Here is a 19,974-nt window from a genome sequence, read left to right on the forward strand (position 1 = left end):
GTTATCCCTGCAACCACATGTTCAGCAACAGGCAAAGATAGCATTTTATAAATTAAAGATTTTATCTTCCTGATGTCTTTTTAGAACAGTATTTCAAGCACACTTGTATTGTTGCAGTTAGATTGCTGTAGTAGCCTCTGCATTGGCCTTCCCGAGAATTTAATGAGAGTATTACAATTAGTCCAGCAGACTGCTGTTCATCTGTTAGTTAGTTTGAGTAAAGGAGATCGTATTATTCCAACTCTATGGGGCTGACATAATAAACTGCGCTAAAGCTGCTGCGGGTTTTTGTGCGTACTTGTGTGTGTAGTCTGCGCGCATTTTTCCCACACTAGTCTTGCGCGTGTATGTAGTAACATGTTCAGTGCAGGAAAAATGTGCGCATAAGCCAGCTTAAAAACCTGCGGTTGGTTTGCGGGAGTGCATGCAAATGACATGCAAAGGAGGCAAATAACTATTCATCAGCTGTGCAGGAAGCCGTGCATCAGTTAGTGCGGGTTATTGTATTTGGGGGTTTTTGTGCCTGGGTCAGGGCAGGAGAGAAGTTAAAGCGCGTGTCTGGAGGCAGGTTGATGCCATTGCTGGCATTAGTGTGATTGTGTGTCTGTGCAGCTCTGGGGTAATACATACCGGTATCCACTGGTACAGCTGCTACAGCGGTCAGAGTTGGAACATGAAGGGGGTTGGACATTGCTTTGGTCACCTTCAATCCTTTTTTCGGACCACTAACTTCTTCACTGTTTTATGAAAAGGAAAGGCCTTCACCCCATGAATCAATCACAGGTCACCACATTAATGTGGGTTTCTGCGCGATTTATTACATTAGTGCCTTGAGCGCGCGTATTTGTGCACGGTTTTGCATGTTTTGCTTTAGAATGGCTTTTTTTCAGCGTGTATCTCATTTGCATGCCCATCCTTTATTACTTCCCGCGGAGGCACCTGCTTTTGCCACACACATTAAAAAAAAAATATATGCGCAGACAACTAGCGCCAATTTCACCCTGAGTCTTATTACATCAGCCCCAGAGTAGATTATGTTGGCTTCCAGTAAGGTGGAGGGCAAAATTTAAATTGTTGTTAATAGCCAATTTTACATCTGTACAAAACAAAATTGAATGGTATTTGCCAGTGTGCGCTTAGGTTATCTTCAGGTAATTTGTTGAAAGTGCCAGAATTGAAGCTGTATAAATACCAAGAGACCAGGAATAGGGGATTTTCCTATATGGTTCCAATCTTGTGGAATGCATTGCCAGTTGAGGCCCGAAAAGAACATGATCTAAAGATTTTTAGAAAACTTCAGACATTTTTTAAATAAGCATTTGAGTAATATATTATGTAATACTTTAGTGTTTGTTATTGAATTGATTGTATGTTTTCATGTGTATTTGTGAATATTTTTATGTGCTCCTCATTGAACACACTTTTTTTGGAGAATTTATGAAATATAAGAATTTTAGACCATTCACTTTGTTCATGATGTTTCTATTTGGCCATGGCATTTTGGAGTATAACAAGCAGCTAGCCTTTTTTTTTGTTCCTTCTTGTAGGACTATGAGGAGGAACTGGTGCAGTTGCTGACAGACATTCTGCTCTGTGTGATGTGGAAGGGGCTGGACAGATCTGATGATGCCACTTGGATTGAGAGGGGCCAAGTGTTTTCTGCTCTGACCAAACTGGGGATGTCCAATGAGTTGCTGCGACCCTTGAACAGAATCAGACTCAAGTGAGAAAATGTATTTGGATCTCCCAAAATCCAATAGACAATTTCTAGTATTTTAGAGATATTTAGAAGAATATATATTGGATGTATTAGAATGTAATAGAAATAGGAAATCATTGTCCCCTACATTATTATTAAATAATACCTTTTACCTCAGTTTGTTCTTTGTTGATCTCTAGTTTCCTGCAGTGCTGTTCTTGTTTGAGAGATGGGGAAAGGTTTGAGTACCGTAAATGAAAAATGACACTGCAGACTGAAATAAATCTTATAAGCATCACTACTGCCTGTATTCCGTACCTATAGGTACAAGAACAGTTTTTAATCAGTATAGTCACCTTGTGGATTGTCTTCCTGTTGAGAATGTAAGCAAATAGCACTTGGTAAAACTGGGTTAAGAATCTGGTACAGTCTGAAGGTAATGGGATGCAGAAAGGTATGGGAAGGAAGATAGGCACATATAAATACTATAAGTAGTAAGTTGCAATGTAATTCTTTTTCTTTAGCTTACTGGAGAAGATGCCAGAATGGGCAGTGACTGATAACAGAGAGGCTAAAGGTCTCCTGGGGCATGCTGAAAATGCCATCCAGCTTTTGAACATTGTGCAGGACTTCCTGCAGACTGAGGGGCTTGTTAACTGCAATCTGTGGACTGAGAAGGTACTGGGCACTAGCAGCCTCCAACGATTAGGGTTTGTGTATCTATGCTCTATAACTGTGAAATTAACTAAAAATGTCTGTGTGACGTTTATCAACCACAGGAAAAAAAATGTCACCTTTTGGTTTTAGCAAATTAATGTACCTGATAACTCAGTGAGTTTTGGTAGTTAACCTGTCAGCAGAAAAAAATAGTGTGTGTGTGAGCCAAAGCTTATTTGTCTCTATATAACTAAAAGTAGCTGTTCACCTTTGCATCCATGGAATGAATGTGTCTATCTGATGGACAAACTTTTCAAAGATCAATAATTCTTATGTTAAAATGACATAAAATATAGCAAATTGTAATAGATCCCTTGTAAATGTTTTCAGAGTCAAAAATATTTTTAAATTTCCATACAATACCACTCAGTGAGGAAGGGTTATGTTTCTACATGACACATAAGAACAGCTCAGAAAAGAAGGTAATAGACTGCAAATAGATAAGCTTCATTCAGCTCTGTAACAGGACAGAATCATAACTTGTGTAATGTCGAGCCATATAAGTTTGATCCCTGTGTGTGTCAAGTTGGAAGGATAGCGTTGTGACACAAGTACCCAAATATAGCACAAGATAAGATATGCCATGCTGGGTTAGACCAAGGTCCATCAAGTCCAGTATCCTGCATGTTAGAGGCACAAATACCCGACCGATCCCAAAAGGAACTTCTATTTCTTGTTCTCCTTACTCCCAAGGATAAGCAGTGGCTTCCCCACGTCTACCTGGCTAATAATTGTATTATAAACTGTTCTTCCAGGAACTTGTCCAAACCCTTTTTAAGCCTCGCTGTGCTAGTCACTTTGACCACATCCTCTGGCAGTACATTCCATAGCTTGGCTCTGCACAGAGTGGAAAAATATTTGCTATGATATGTTTTTAATCTGCTGGTGGTTAGTTTCATGGAGTGACCCCTTCTTTTAGTATTATTTGAAAGGGTAAATAATCGTCCTCTGTTTACCTGTTCCATCCCACTCATGATTCTATTAACCTCTATCATATCTCTTTTTGGTCTCTCTTCCATTCTGAAGAGCCCTAACCTCTTTAGCCTTTCTTCATAAAGAGCCATTCCATCCCTTTTGTCTCCCTTCTCTGTTCTTTTTCTAGTTCCGCAATTTTATTTTTTTTTTTTTGAGATGGGCAACCAGAACTACTCACAGTATTCAAGGTGTGTTCACAGAGTGGATCAATATAGAGGCATTATGATATCCTCCATTTTATTCTCCATTCCTTTCTAAATAACTCCTAACATTGTCTGCTTTTTTTTTTGGCAGCTACTACATGCTAAGCTGTGGATTTCAAAATATTATCCACAAAAACTCCAAGGTCTTTTGCCTAGGTGATGATTTTTAATATGAAATCCAGCATTGTAGCTGGAATTATTTTTTTCCTATGTGAAACATTTTGCACTTGTCCGCATTAAATTTAATCTGCTATTTAGATACTTCGACTGTTAGTCTTGGGAAGGTACTCTGGCAATTCCTCACAATCCGCTGCTGTCTTAACAACTTTTAATAATTTCATGTCATCTGCAGATTTGATCATCTTACTCATTGCTCCCTTTTCCAGCTCATTAATGAATATGTTGAAAACCTCAAATCCCAGAACAGATACCTGAAGCACTTCACTATTGACCTTTCTCTGTATGGGAAAACTGACCATTTGGCCTTACCCTCTGTTTCCTGTCTTTTAACTTTTTACCAGTCCACAATAGGACACTGCCTCCTATCCATAGAAAGATGATGGCAGAAAACGATCATGTGGCCTGTCTAGTCTGCCCATCCTCAGAACTGCTCAATTGTACAATCCCTACCACTCCCTCAGAGATCCCCTGTGCTTGTCCCTTGCTTTCTTGAATTCAGATATTGTCCTTGTCTCTACCACCTCCACTGAAAGGCTGTTCCTTGCATCTACCACTGTCTATAAAGAAATACTTCTTTAGATTGCTTTGTCTTTGTGTTGGGAAACTAGCCATTTTGGGGTCCAGATTCAATAGCATTTAGCCAGATAACATATGTGGCTAAGCCTGATTCCGGATCAGTCCAGACTGTGGGTTATGCCTCCCTTCCAGCAGATGGAGACAGAGAAAAACTTGAAGGGCACCCTCTCTTAACATGGTGTGCCGCCTGCATCCCTTCAGTATTTCTCTGTCTCCAGCAGATGGAGGTGGTGCAATCCTTGCAGTCTTGCCCTGTTCCTGGGTTTAAGACACTTTCCCTTTAAAAAAAAAAAAAATTCTCTTCAAGGAATCAAGCAAAGTAAAAAAAAAAAAAAAAAAAGAAAAGTGAGCTGAGACATCGATTCCTCCCAGGGGGTAGGTAGGTCTTGCGGGGCCGTCCCCCCTGGTTGTAGGTGAAGGAACTGGGGTTGGTTACCCCGCAGGGCTCCAGGCAGGTAAGGCGCTGGAGTAAGACACCGGTGGTCCAGTCCCTCTTCTCTCTATGCTGTTTAGCCCGATGGAAAAAAAATAATAAATTCAAACTTCAAAATAACTTCTTTTGAAAATAATCGGGTGATTTCCTTTGTTTAGCGGCTGCTTTCCATCCAGGTTCAGGCGCATTTTACTGAGCTCTGACTCGCTGCCACGCCGTTTTTTTCCCGATGCCGTGGCCATCTTCGTGCACTGCCTGTGGAGAGTCTTCAGTCAGGCTCTCCCGGGCAGGCCTCTGCTCACGGTGCCTGTCAGGAGGAGAAGGCAGTTCTCTCTTGCCTGCAGGAGCCCCGAGGTGCAGTTAAAAGATCAGCACCTCGGGAGCCTCAGCGCAGGAACAGCAGCCAGTTTGAGCACTTTTCAAGAAGCTCAAGCCAGAGCACGAATCAGGAGAGCTCCCACCTGATCTGTCTCCTGTCTTTGCCAGTCCTGGGGATCATTCTGATCCAGACCAGGACGATTTTGATGAGGTGCCAGATCCCCCGGGAAGGGGGGGGGGATGAGGCTGGCTTTGGATTTTGTGCTCCTCATGCACAAAACCTTTTGGGTTTCCAGTCTTCCCCATGTTCGACTGCTTTTTTGAGCCGTCCTTCTGGACCTCCTCCTGGACCACCCCACAAGGTGGCCAAGCGTCTGGATACTTAGATTCTCTACATATCGCTAAGTTGTGGGGTTCTTCTCCTGCATCTGGATCCGCTATTCGAGAGGCTTCGGATGCAGGAGCTACTGTCAACTTCCCCACCCCTAGCACGGGCAGAGCAGGGACAGAGGGAAAGCAGGCTCCCCTAGACGGTGAAGATCCGAAGGTAGTCTGTCTTTTTTTCATAGGGAAGAGTTGGACCCTCTGATTCCCTCAGTTTTGTCGGAGCTTGGAGTGGACATTCCTCAGCATCCTCTCCCACAGGATTCTGTGTACCCGGTCCTAGCGGGGCTAAGGGCTCCCAACAAAGCTTTTCCTCTTCATCCCATGCTCCAGCAGTTGATGACATGGGAGTGGGATGTTCCAGATGCCAGCTTGAGAGTAGGAGGGATGTTCCAGATGCCAACTTGAGAGTAGGTCGGCTATGAATAAGTTATATCCCTGGATTGAAGAGTCTCTGGAGCTCTTAAGGTCCCCTAAAGTGGACGCTTCAGTTTCGGCTGTCACCAAAAGGACTACAATCCCAGTTGCAGGAGCAGCAGCACTCAAGGATCTTCAAGACAGGAAGCTGGAAGTTCTCCTCAAGTGTATCTTCGATGTGTCTGCTCTGGGCATACAAGCAGCGGTGTGTAGTAGCTACATGTTCCAGGCGAGTCTCCACTGCGTCCAACAATTGTTAACGTCCAGAGATCTCCCTCATGGCGAATCTGAGCAGGCAGAACGGTTGGAAGCGGCGGTAGCAAATGGGGCTGATGCTCTGTATGACCTTCTCCATACTTAGTCTTGCACCATGTCTTCCGCTGTTTCAGCTAGGCGGCTCCTTTGGCTGCATAACTGGTCAGCGGATGTATCATCCAAAACTCAGCTGGGTGCGTTGCCTTTCAAAGGAAAATTTCTCTTTGGTGATGACTTGGAGCAATTGATTAAATCATTTGGTGAGAACAAAGTCCATAAGCTCCCAGAGGACAGGCCAAGACCTTCCAGGGGTTTTCCTTCCACCCGCTCATGTTTCCGTGGCCAACGAAGATTTCGTCAGAACAGACCACAGCCTCTTGGACAAAGACAGCCATCGACTAGGCCGCAGTCTTAGCCTTCCTCCTTTCGAGGGAGAAGACCCATTTGTGACTGTGGCGTCGCTCCGGCAGTTGCCTCTAAGACTTCTCAATGAGATACGGCCAGCCCATCCCTCAATTCCTCGCGTGGGGGGACGTTTATCCCAGTTCCATGAGGAATGGGCTAGAATAACCTCCGACCAGTGGGTTCTAAGCATCATAGAACACGGCTATGCTTTGGAACTTGCTCACCCGCTTCAAGATTTTTATCTCTTATCCCCTTGTGGATCCGGTGCCAAGGCTCAAATTGTCTAGCAGACCCTCAAGCACCTTCTGTCCCTAGGAGCGATAACTCCTGTCCCCCAGGATGAATGGAAAATGGGACGATACTCCATCTATTTTGTGATCCCAAAAAAGGAGGGTTCCTTCCGCCCTATTCTAGACCTGAAAAAAGTAAACAAGGCTCTTAAGATATCGTTCTTCCGTATGGAAACTCTTCGCTCAGTTATCGCAGCAGTACGCAAAGGCGAGTTCTTGGCATCCCTGGATTTGATGGAAGCATAACATACCCATCCGTGAAGACCATCAGAAATTTCTTCGAGTCATGATCCTGGGGCAAGCATTTTCAGTTTTGCGCTCTGCCGTTTGGTCTGCCACAGCTCCCCGCATGTTCACCAAAGTTATGGTAGTGGTGGCAGCAGCTCTGTGGAGACAAGGTCAGCTCATTCATCCCTACCTGGACGACTGGCTCATCAGGGCGAAATCATGGGACTTTTGCGTAGAAGTAATCAGGATGGTAGTCAACTCTAGTGGGTAGTCAACCAACCCAAAAGCAACCTTGGCCCGTCTGTCGATGGATTTCCTGGGAGACCGGTTCGATACCGAATTAGGAAAGGTATTTCTTCCACCAGACCGCATAACCAAATTGATGAAACAAGTTTGTTGCTTGTTGTCACTCCCACTTCCCAAAGCCTGGGACTATCTGCAGGTCCTCGGATCCATGGTATCCACCTTGGAGTTGGTCTCCTGGGCATTTGCTCATAAGAGGCCATTACAACGAGTATTGCTTTCCCATTGGGATCCCAAGTCGGAGGAGTTCCAGTTCCCTCTACCACTCACCGATCACGCAAGATCCAGTCTTGCATAGTGGCTTTGCCCGCAAAATCTGTCGCGTGGCATAGACCTCGAAGTCCCGTCTCAGATAGTGGTGACCACGGATGCCAGTCTCTCTGGCTGGGGGCGGTCTGCAAGTCCCACTCAGTCCAAGGCCACTGGTCGGAGGAGGAATCGAGCTGGTCGATCAACCGCCTGGAGACCAAGGCAGTTCGATTAGATCTGCGTCACTTCCTCCCTTTGATCCACAATCAGGCAGTCCGAATTCTGTCCGACCAACGCAACGACGGTAGCTTACATCAACTGTTAAGGCGGCACCAAGAGTCAAGCTGTAGCCGAAGAAGCAGAACAGATCATGGTTTGGGCGGAAAAGCATCTTGCTCTTCTGGCGGCATCTCACGTCGCCGGGACAGACAACGTACAGGCAGATTTCCTGAGTCGGAAGCTCATAGATCCAGAGGAGTGGGAACTGTCTGACAGAGCGATGGATCTTATTTCTTGCAGGTGGGAGTCTCCCCACATGGATTTGATGGCGATGCGGGACAATGCCAAGGCTCCTTGTTTCTTCAGTCGCAGAAGGGATCATGGAGCAGAGGGAGTCGATGCACTGGTCCTTCCTTGGCCAACCACAATACTCCTATATGTGTTTCCTCCATGGCCCCTGGTGGGGAAAAGTTCTCCGCAGAATAGAGGTTCATCTAGGAACTATGATCCTAGTCGCTTCGGAATGGCCCTGACGGCCGTGGTTTGCGGAACTAATCAATTTGGCTGTAGACGGGCCCCTGAGGCTCGGCCATCTTCCAAATCTGCTTCGTCAAGGTCCTATATTTTTCGACCAGGCAGATCACTTTTGTCTTGCAGCTTGGCTTTTGAAAGGAGAAGCTTAAGGAAGAAAGGTTATTCGGAGGAAGTCATTACTACACTACTCCAAGACATGAAAACATCTACCTCTCTGTCATATGTGAGAGTCTGGAGAATCTTCGAGACTTGGTGTCGAGATCACAGTATCCTTCCCAGACAGGCTGCCGTGGTTCATATTTTGGCGTTCTTGCCAAGCGGCTTATCAAAAGGCTTGTCCTTTAATTCCCTCCGTATGCAGGTGGCGGTGTTGGGTTCTCTTGTCGGCAGTTCGGTAGCATCCCATCCTGATGTGGTGCATTTCCTCAAAGGAGTGAGACATTTGAATCCGCCCATCCATCCAATATGTCCATCATGGAGCCTTAATTTGGTGCTTCGAGTTTTGTGTGATCCGCCTTTTGAGCCCCTTAAAGCCCACATTGAAGGACCTCACATTGAAAACGATATTTTTGGTAGCTATCTGTTCAGCACGCAAGATCTCGGAGCTGCAGGCTGTTTCTTGTAGGGAACCTTTTTTGAGGATTTCTGATTCCGGAGTCACTCTTTGTACTGTGCCTTCCTTTTAACCAAAGGTGGTCTCTGCCTTTCAGTTGAGCTCCCGGCTTTTCCTTCTTTATCGGCCAATGCCCCACATGCTAGAGAGCTCCGTCGGTTAGGTGTCAGACTATCTCTGTTACGTTACTTGGAGGTCACAAATCCTTTCTGACTTTCCGATCATTTGTTTGTCTTATGGAGCGGTCCCAAGAAGGGTCAAAAACTTCTAAACCAACAATTGTGTGATGGTTGAAAGAGGCTATTTCGTTTGTTTACATTTGTAAAGGTCGACCAGTTCTTGAGGGTCTGAAAGCTAATTCAATTCGCTCGCAAGCTGCTTCTTGGGCTGAATGTCGCTAGTTTCGCCACAGGAAATTTGTCAGACAGCTACATGGAAAACACTTCATACTTTTGCGAGTCACTACCACTTGGACTTCCAAGTTCCAGATGTCAGTAATTTTGGCAGTGGTGTTTTTCCGTGGGACTCTTAAGACACCTTAAGATTATCAAATACATTCACCTCCAGATCCTGCTATTCTTTCATGCTTAGAAAATGTTCATCCCCCTATACTATACATCTCCCTTTAGTTTTTGCATCCTACGTACATAATTCTGCATTTTATAGCATTAAATCTTAGGTGTCGGATCCTAGACTTCACTAGATTCCTCCTCATGTTTTCCACACCTTCTTAGCTGTCTAACCCTGTTGCAGATTTTGGTATCATCGGTAAAAAAAAACAAAACCAAAAAAAAACCTTTTCCAATCATCCTTCTGCAGTGTCTCTCACAAAACTTTTGAAAAGAACTGATCCCTGTGGCACACCACTGATGATGTCCCTCACTTCGGAGTAAACTTCATTTGTCACTTCCCTTTGTGGGCTCCCACTCATCTAGTTTCTAACCCATATTAAGGCCGTTCACTGTTTAAGTTGCCTGTGCAAAACTGTCTGAAAGGCTTTACTTAAATCCAAGTACTCCTCATCTAATGTTCGTCCCGATCCATATCTCTGGTCACCCAATCAAAGAAATTGATCAGATTCATCTGACAATATCTATCTCAGGTAAAAAACCATGTGGCTTAAAACCAACAAGACATGTCTCTGGTAGAACCAATGGTTTGCTATATTAAATAAAAATAATAAACCTATAGCTGAGAGTTTCTACCCAATCTTGAATTAGAATTCAGTCAGATGGCTCACTAATTTAGTGTAAATCAGAAGATACATGAAGTTAGGGAATTGTGTCTTTTGACACCTCATTCTGTACCAGGGATTCTGAACCCAGTCTTCAGAATACACCTAAATAGTCGGGTTTTTAGGATATCCACAATGAAAATGCATGAGATAGATTTGCATGCACTGCCTTTATTAGATATAAAGCTGTCTCATGCATAATCATGGATATCCTGAAAACCTAAGTGCCACGAGGACTGGGTTGAGAACCACTTGTCTATACAGCTCTTTGAAATGAACAAGCAAACGATGGTTCTTTGATTTTGATGATCTGATTAAAAAAAAAAAATTCTCTCATTTATTTTACTTTCTCCTTCCCCTTTGCAATAGCTCTTAGAAGAGATAGTAACTCTCATGGACAGCCTGTTGGTGTGCTACTCTTCTAGCCCAGAGTGGGAGAAACTCTCCCAGGTTGAAGTCAGACTTCTCCTTGGATTCATCGGACAGAGCAACTTACAGGTTTGTTGTATGCTTGTAGTAGTTATAAGTGTATAACATGAGATGGCAGAATGGTTCGGCCTAATTGGTCACATCAGTCCTCTTGAGTATACAATGAAATTTGTCTTACTTCACAGTTCAAATCTTGTTTTGTTTTGTTTGCCACCCTCATCTATGCATCTAGTAATGAATAATTGTAATAATGCAACCATTAATCAAAATAACTAGAAGACACAGAAGTTTTAGCAACCATCCTGAAAAAGCTAACTGCTTCAATAAATAATAAATTTTAAAAAACCCTCACTTATTTACGGTATTTTTCACTCCATAAGATGCACTTTTTTTCCCCAAAAGGGGGGGGGAAATGTCTGTGCGTTTTAATGGAGCGAATATTAAAAAAAAACAAACAACTAACTACAACCCCCCACCCTCCTGACCACCCCCAAGACCTGCCAAAAGTCCCTGGTGGTCCAGCGGGGGTCCGGGAGTGATATCCTGCATGTGGGCCGTCGGCTGCCAGTAATCAAAATGGCGCCGACAGTCCTTTGCCCTTGCTATGTCACAGGGGCTACCGGTGCCATTGGTCGGCCCCTGTGACATAGTAAGGGCAAAGGGCTGTCGGCGCCATTTTGATTACTTGTAGAAAGATAGTTAAGTACCTCATTTTTTAAAATTGTAGTTTATTTTAGAAGTGCAATATGCCACCCCTGGGAGTTCTTTAATAAAGATACTACTGATTTTCCTGGCTGATATATGGCTTGAAGCAAACACAAGGGGTATGGAGTAGTATCTGTCTTGGCACTCAGAACCCCTCTGATTCTTTGTTTAACTACAAACTTTTATTATATTCTAAATAACTACCAATAGCAGCCTGGCTATTGGCCAAACATGTAACCTGCCAGACAGATACCTGTACTTCTGCATTGAGTTCTAAATCATTTTCTTGCAGCCAGAAATACTGATCCAGCTGCTAGTTAATTCTATCATCGCAGCCTGTTAGATCGACTTGGCTGCATAGTTACCTACATTTCTGTGTGGACAAAACTTATGGGCAGACATTTAAAGATCTTTTGCTTTTTGGTTTTGTAAATTTCTACTTGTTCTGAATTGCAAATTTGAGATCTTTTTGCTTATACAAAGTTTGCTTGTTAAAATATATCATTTTAAATTGGAATTCTTATTCTTATTAATATGTATACAACCAGTATCCAAATGTGTTGGTTTTTAGGTGTTAAGTTTAGATGACTGATATATCTTGGAAAAAGAGAATTTTGTATGCTTCTCTTGTTTCTGTTAGGAGTAAAATTTTAAAAATTTGGTGCTGGTGGACAATTAGCAATTAGTATGAGTTTCACGTTCTTTTAATCCTGTCTGGTGGCAGTAATCTAATGGAATGTGCAGATTGTTAACAATTATAACAATCCACCATCTGTGGAGCCTTAGTAAGAATTTTCTCTTGGATTGTACATCATGCAAAATTGTTAATGATTAATACAAAACAATGTCCTTGGTTGTATATAATATTTCATCCATAGCTAAATATTAGACTGGTTAATCTGATTGTCCAAATCAGAGACTAAGCACATATAACATGCCTTTCATGACCAAAAACTTTTCTTGATCTTGGGATCATTGGGAACAGCCATTTCAACAACCACTACAGTGCTTTCTACATAAGAAATATAAGTTACTCTGCAGCATCAGAATACAATTAGCAAATGCTTATATGCCTCAATACTGTAAGAGTTTTTGTGATGTGATATTATCTCCCTAGGTTTGTGCCATGGCCGCAGCTAAGTTGAACACCCTGCTTCAGACCAAGGTGATAGAGAACCAGGAAGAGGCATGTTACCTCTTGGGAAAGTTGGAAGGGATCCTTAGCAGGTCCATCAGGGAGCAGACAGAAACGTACTCCTTCCTAATTCCAATTGTGCGAACCTTGTTATCAAAGATTTACCAGCTTCTGTTCATGAACCTGCACCTGCCTTCTCTGCCTTCCACAAATGGCAGCCCCTCTTTCTTTGAGGATTTCCAGGAGTATTGCAGCTCTGATGAGTGGCGAATTTATATTGATAAATATGTAAGTCGTGATGTTTATTCTGTTAATGTCTGCTGCATGAAAGTTGGAACTTACACCTACGGATAAATGCAGCTAGTTCAGTTGAAAGATGAAACTATTCTAGTCAAAGTTTATATAATTTTATTATTTGTTTGTTATGACCCAGAGAGAGAGACCAAAAACTCCAGCAAGCCTGAGTTCTATAAACTCAGCCAATATAGCTTTAAATCCGTATGCTGAAGTGGGTAAAATTGTGTCCATAAGTAGCATATTTCATTGGCTACCTGCCCTCTTCAGAATGAATTGGTTGCTTGAAATGAAGTTTTTGTGTCTGTGTTCCTATGCAGATTGTTCAGTATATGAAACAATACGAAGTTGATACATTCAGCAGTAGCCGTGAGCATATGGCAATTTATTGGAAGGATTGCCACGAGGCACTAATGGTGAACATGCATAAGCGAGACCGAGAGAGAGGAGAAAGCAAGCTCAGATTCCAGGTAAAAGCTTAAAGGCATTGATTCAACATTTCTTACTGCCTTAGGTACAGCCAGAGACAGCTTCATGAGCAATAAAGAAAAAACATTAATTCTGACAGAATGTCAATTGTGCATGTTTCTTAAATGCTATCTCCCATATCATTTTCCATATGTTTCATACTGAAGCATCAACTTTCAAACAAACAAGACCGTAGTGTGCTTCACAAAGTTAATATTTCAGATGCATGCATATCAATTTCCCAACTCACTGCTCAATCTCAATGTAGTATCTTAACTCAGTTTGTGAGAGGATTAAGATCAAATACAAATAAATGTTTGTCTAGAATTCTGTAAATTGGTAAATAAATGTTTTCCATCAAAATGACTAGAATTAAGCTCTGGACAGATTTTTAATTTATGCAGCTGTCAAAAATAAACTCCAGTAGTTCTTGCAATTTTATTTCAGGAGTTCTTTGTGGAGCCTTTTAACCGAAGGGCACGCCAAGAGAACCTTCGTTACAACAGCATGCTAAAGCAGCTGAACAGCCAGAACACAGCTACTCTCAGACAGTGGAAAGCAGCCCAGCGTTACCTGACTTGTGAACAAGGTCCCTGGGCTAACAGGTGAAAAGCTGTCATTAACTTTTGAAAAGCTTATCTTTCAGTTCTATAGTTGTAGCTGTACTTGGTTAAAATACATGGGTCTTTTAATTAATTTATTTTTTTGATTGGCTAAATGATAGTTTCTACATATATGGTGAAACTGGTTTACAATAAATGTAGGTGTTATCAATATCAGATCCAGGCATCTGGGCAAACTAAAAAATGAATTAACCGGGTCTCACTGTAAACAGTTGGACAAAATACCGTTTAAGTATATCATTAAACCACCAAAATCTGGTCAATCACACACTAAAATTGATATCAGACATTCCATTTGTAATCTGCAATTGCTGTGAAGGGTCAATGTTAAAACTCAAGTCTAGTATCTAATTCAAAATTCTCATAATTTCAACTCAAGAATATGTTTTGAGATGTGGGAAATATTTTTCTTATCATTTATTCTATATGTTTCAGCAAAATAAAATATACTAAACTTTAATGCTGCTCTGATCATGAACTTCTGTTTTATTATGTTGCAATCAGTAGAGGAAAAATAAATAAAACTACTTCAATAACAACTTTAAAAAGGGAAACTGATAAAATGAGGAAACTAGTTAAAAAAAAAAAACCGAAAAGAGGAACTTACAAGAGTAAACAGTCTACATTAATATGGAGACTGTTTAAAAATTTTAAGGAATATAGCATTCAATACTACTTATTTTCCTTCAAATTGATTATTTCTTAGCATCAAGATACGTATAATGATAAGGACCATCATAACATCCATGTATTTTCTGGTCATATTCAGACCTTTGATATTATGAGTCATAACTAATCATAGGTCTACAGTCCACATATATTTTTTAATTGTTTATACTGCATCAAACAACCAAAAATGTTACTTCCCTTATCTGTTATATAGTAGGCTATATTCCTTAAGTTTGATTAAATAAGACTTGTTCATTGGTGACTGTTTAAAAATGCCATCTTAGAAATCCATATAAAATGTATTCCACAAATGAAAAAAGGTCAAAAGAAGCACAAGCATCTGCAACTTTGCTAAATGGTATTGTGAAAGAAGTCATCAAAACCAAAAAGGCATCTTTTAAAAAATGAAAAGCAAGAAAATAGAAGGCAGATATAAGCACTACTATATTAGATTTTAAACAGTAATTAAGCAGGCCAAACGAGAATTTGAGGGACTTGTCAAAAAGGCAAGAGCTGTTAAAAACTTTTTACAAGATCATTAAAAACAAGAAACCTGTGAGGGAGTCAGCTGGCCATTAGGAGGTCCATATTCAAAAGCATTTAACTGGCTAACTCAATATTTGGGCACTTATCTGGCTAAATTCTAGCCAGCAATTAAGATAACTGGCTAGAATTTAGCAGACTAACAGGGTCATAAATTATAGTGTGATGTACCGGTATTGCAGCTGTATTATTCAAATTAGGAGAAGGAGAGGAATGTGGGCAGGGTTTGGGCGGAGTTATCTCCCGGCAGCGCTGTGGGTGATAATGTTTTTCACATTATCGCTGGCAGTACTGCGGGCTATTACTACATCTTTTCCCGTGGTGAAATGGGGGTGATAGTGTGCGATGTGGCCACAGCATGGCTGGCGAAATTGCACCGCTGCAATGCAGCAATCTCCCCGCACCCTTTTTTTTTTGCGAAACATTCTGCTCTAAATATAACAGAATGATTAATCTAGCGGTTATTTAGGGGCACTCCAGGGGCATAACTGGGAGGAGGAGTTAGCCAGCTAACTACAACATTCAGAGTTAGCTGGATGACTTAGCTGGCTAAATCTGGTCGGGCAAAGAACTGTTCCATAGTTACGCGGCAATAATTTGCTGGCTAACTTTAAGAAAGCAGGCTGTATTCCATAGTGCAATTTCACTATTGATAATACCTCCAAGATTAGCTGGATAAGTTTATCTGGCTAACTTTGCTAGCCAGACTGTGTCTGAATATGGACTTCTAGATGACCAGGGAGTAAAAGAGGTGCTCAAGAAGGATAAAATCAAAGCAAAAAACTAAATAAATTCTTTGCTTTGATCTTTACTGAGGACGATACTGGAGAGATACTCATGCCTGAATCATTCTTTGTAGCTGATGTTTCACAGGAACTGAACCAAATCAATGTGAATTTGAAAGAGGTGCTAACATGTATTGATAAACTAAATAGTAGCAAATCACCTTGCCTGATGGTGTCCACCCCAGAGTTCTAAAGGAACTCAAATATGAAATTTTAGACCTATAACATATCTTTCCTGTCTGCTTCTGTACCTGAGGACAGGAAGGTAGCCAGTGTAACATCAGTTTTCAAAAAGGGCTTCAGAGGTGACCCAAGAAGCCACAGACTGGTGAACCTGACAGCGGTGCTGGATAAAATGGTGGAGGCTATTGTTAAGAACAGAATTACTGGTCAGATGGATAAACATGGCTTAATGGGGAAGAGGCAGCATTGATTTAGCAAAGGGAGGTCATGCCTTGCTAACCAGTTAGAATTATTTGAAGGTGTGAATAAGCATGCACATAAAGGTGAGCCAGCAAAAATGGTGTAATTGGATTTTCAGAAGGCATTTAATAAAGTCCCTCGTGGGAAATCCTCAAAACTAAAAAGTCATAGGATAGGACGCAATGTCTCACTGTGTATTGGTGACTGGTTAAAATATGGGAAGCAATGGTCAGTTTTTCCAGTGGAGAAAGTTAAATAGTGGTGTGCCTCCAGAGATCTATACTAGGACCAATATTTAAGTTATTCACTAATGATCTGAAAAAGGGAGCAACTAGTCACATGATGAAATTTGCAGAAGATACAAACATATTTAAAGTATTTCAAGCAAAAGCAGATTGTGAGGGACTGCAGAAGGACTTTGCAAAACTGGTGAACTAGGCAACTAAATGGCAAATGAAATTTAGTGTGAACAAGTGCAAGGTGATGCACATAAGGAAAACGAATCCTAATTTTAGGTATACATTGCTGAGTTCCATATTAGGAGTAATCACCCAGGAAAGAAAAGGATATTAGAATCAGTTTGGACAATACATTGAAATCCTCAGCTCAGTGTCAAAAAAGCAAATTGAATGTGAGGAATTATCCAGAAAGGAATGGAGAATAAAACTACGAATATCATAATACTCTGTATAGATCCATGAGTATTGTGTGCATTTCTAGTTGCCTGATCTCAAGAAAGATATAGCAGAACTTAAAAAGGTACAGAGAAGGGTAACAAACATGATCAAGAGGATGGAACGGCTCTCTTACAAAGAAAAGATAAACAGTTTAGAGCTTTTAAGAGACGACTAAGAGGGGATGTGATAGAAGTTTATAAAATTGTGAATGGGGTGGAACAGATAAATAGGAAACAGTTATTTACCCTGACAAATAGTATTAGAACCAGGGGACACTTCATGAAACTAGCAGTAGCAGATTTAAAACAAACTGGAGAAAGTATTTTTCATTCAGTGCTCAAATTAAGCTATTGAGTTTGTTGCCGAAGGATATGGTCAAGGCATCTAGCATAGCTGGATTTAAAAGGAGTTTGGACAGGTTCCTGGAGGAAAAGTCCATAAACAATTTTTAGCCCAGTGGATGTGAGGAAAGCCACCGCTTTTCCCTGAGAGTGAGCATTAAGGAATTGGACCTGCTCTTTGGGATCTTCTGAGTACTTCCTGATAGCCTGGAATGGCATCTAATGTTCTAAAGTGGTGTTAAAACAAACTCATTCTATAAAGTACTGAATTTAGGTTAGTTATTTATTATTTGTTTTGAATTAGTTCCTTTGTTCTATTTTGATATTAATTTTGTAATTGACCTTTTTTAGGAAAGAAAATTCCAATCACTGGAAACTTTCCAGTGTTGAGAACTATTCTCGGATGAGGCTCAAACTAGTGCAGAATTACAACTTTGACTCCCATTTGGATGCTAGTGCATTAAGGGATAATATAGGTAAGTTTTAAAGCTATTGCAGCATTAGGAGGTAATTTTCAAAGGATTTAACATGTATAAATGCAACATACTATTGTAGCAATTTTCAAAACTCATTTACCTATGATAGTGCACTCAGTATGGGTAAAAATCTATTGACAATTCAATGGCATATATTATAGCAATTTTCAAAAGTCCAGTTACATGGGTAAAGTGCACTTACTCATGTAAAACCCAGTTCTAAGACAGTCATTTTTAAACAGGCTCGCAAACGCACATATGTGTGTGTTTGCTGGCTCACGTCCAGAGACGTATCCATTTTGTTATGTGCGTGCATAGTATGAAATAGTCTGGACATGCATACATGTATGTGCAATTTTAAATAGACACTCGCATGTGCGCGCAAAAGCCATGTCTACTGTGTGAGTGGGGGTATTTTATAATGGATGTGCGCTGACGCCATGGGTAATTTTCCCAGCTCGTTCCCACTTAACCCAGTTAAGGGATAGGACTTCCCAGCCCACCTAGTTTAATAATCTCCCTTCTTCTGTTAGCCCTGACCTTTAAAACCCTGCTGACTAGCCTCGATTTTTTTTAAATTTTATTACTTACCATCCATAGCAGCAGTAAAGTTGCGTGGCAGGGGACCCTGGTGTGCGCCTGTGCACGTATTTACGAGCATATCTATTGGTCTTCCCTGACACGTCCATGCCCCACGTCGGCCGCGCCTTTGCCGCGCTCCTTTTTAAAACTTTTGACTTGTACGCTAGTGGGAGATACACATGTACATGAGCGGCTTATAAAATCCGCTTGGCGAACACCAACCCACCTTCTGCGCATATGTCCTGGTTTTGGCACAAGAAAACAAACCGGGAGCCGATCCAAGATGGCTGATAGCAACAAACACAAGGAGTTGAATCGGTAAAAAAAAAAGGACTTTCTTGAATCTTGCCCTAGATTGCCCTAGATTCAAGAAAGTCCTTTTTTTTACCGATTCAACTCCTTGTGTTTGCTGGTTTTGACACACACAGGGCTTTTAAAACTCACCTCTAAGTATGTAAATCTTTTTGAAAATTACCTCCTTTGTGTTCCTAAATGTAAAGATCTTGTATATCTGCTGTTTTTTCCTAAGGAGATGATAATATCATTCGAGTCTTATGCTAATTCCTTGCTAAAAGTATTTAAGAGTTGAAATGTATCAAATCAGCTATGCACTGTATTCATCTTGAAAACTCCATGTGCAGTTCCTACATTTTTAAACGAAAGATAATGTTTCCTAATTGATGGGCTATTTTGGATAAAAAATCATGTAATCATGTCTTCAATATAAATATTAATGCAGTACTGTAAGATATTTATTGGGAGTAGAATAAAAACTAGAACCATGTGAGCATAGCTAACTAAAAGGGTCATATTTCAAAACACGATGGGCTGTTATCGTGGTGATAAAATTTAAATGAGAGAAAGGAGAGGGGTTTGGGTGGGATTTAAAAAATGTTTGGACCCAGTAGCGCTGCGAGCGATAATGTTTTACACATTGTCAGCAGTTTTGCCGGAAATAACTACACTTTTTGCAGAGGCACTATGGGGGCGATAATGTGCACCACGGCTACAACTGCGGCGGGCGAAAATGCACCATCACGATGTGACCGGGTGCACACTATCACCCCCGCCCCTTTTCTGGCCACAGCTCTTCATTCCGTAACCAGGGAGTAGAGACCCACGCTTGGCCTGACCCAAACCCCCCCTCATTCCAAGTAATACAACCACATGTTGGCATTAAAAAAGGCCGCAGTTTATTTCAACAACCCGAGCCCTCACAACAAACATGTGGCTGACAACATGTCAGCCCAACTGCCCCTTCCCCACCCCCATTTGCTTCTATTCGTGTTGCTCACCACCACGTCCCAGTGGTAAGCCAATTATCCCGCCTCGTCCCAGCGATGGTAAGCCGTGGTCAATGAGCTTTAGCCCCTAGCTCTTTTGACCTTCTCGTGCAGCAGCACCCCCAACTGCACGAGACTCGCCCCCCCCAAAACAATCATCGAACAATTTTGAACAATTTATATACACATTAAACTTGGGCTCGGGTTTTCCGCCACTAAACAAGGAAACTTAGCTTCCTTGTTCCCCCACTGCAGCCCCAACATTATCCTAAATTACTGCTTCTAATCCTTCCTGCAGGGTGTTATTAA

General features: G+C 41.6%; 1 protein-coding gene across 2 annotated transcripts in view; it reads left to right on the forward strand.

The window, feature by feature from the left end:
- The window catches only part of NBEAL1 (neurobeachin like 1), a 324,484-nt gene that overhangs the window by 195,247 nt on the left and 109,263 nt on the right, over window positions 1–19,974 (forward strand). For both annotated transcript variants that reach the window (XM_029606300.1, XM_029606301.1), the window contains 7 exons: window positions 1,548–1,723; window positions 2,224–2,377; window positions 10,602–10,730; window positions 12,484–12,789; window positions 13,116–13,265; window positions 13,711–13,868; window positions 17,676–17,800. In XM_029606300.1, coding sequence (XP_029462160.1) covers window positions 1,548–1,723; window positions 2,224–2,377; window positions 10,602–10,730; window positions 12,484–12,789; window positions 13,116–13,265; window positions 13,711–13,868; window positions 17,676–17,800 — 1,198 coding nt within the window. The remainder of the gene's footprint in view (window positions 1–1,547; window positions 1,724–2,223; window positions 2,378–10,601; window positions 10,731–12,483; window positions 12,790–13,115; window positions 13,266–13,710; window positions 13,869–17,675; window positions 17,801–19,974) is intronic.

This window comes from Rhinatrema bivittatum, chromosome 6 (genome assembly GCF_901001135.1).
Source record: "Rhinatrema bivittatum chromosome 6, aRhiBiv1.1, whole genome shotgun sequence".
Lineage (NCBI taxonomy): Eukaryota > Metazoa > Chordata > Amphibia > Gymnophiona > Rhinatrematidae > Rhinatrema > Rhinatrema bivittatum.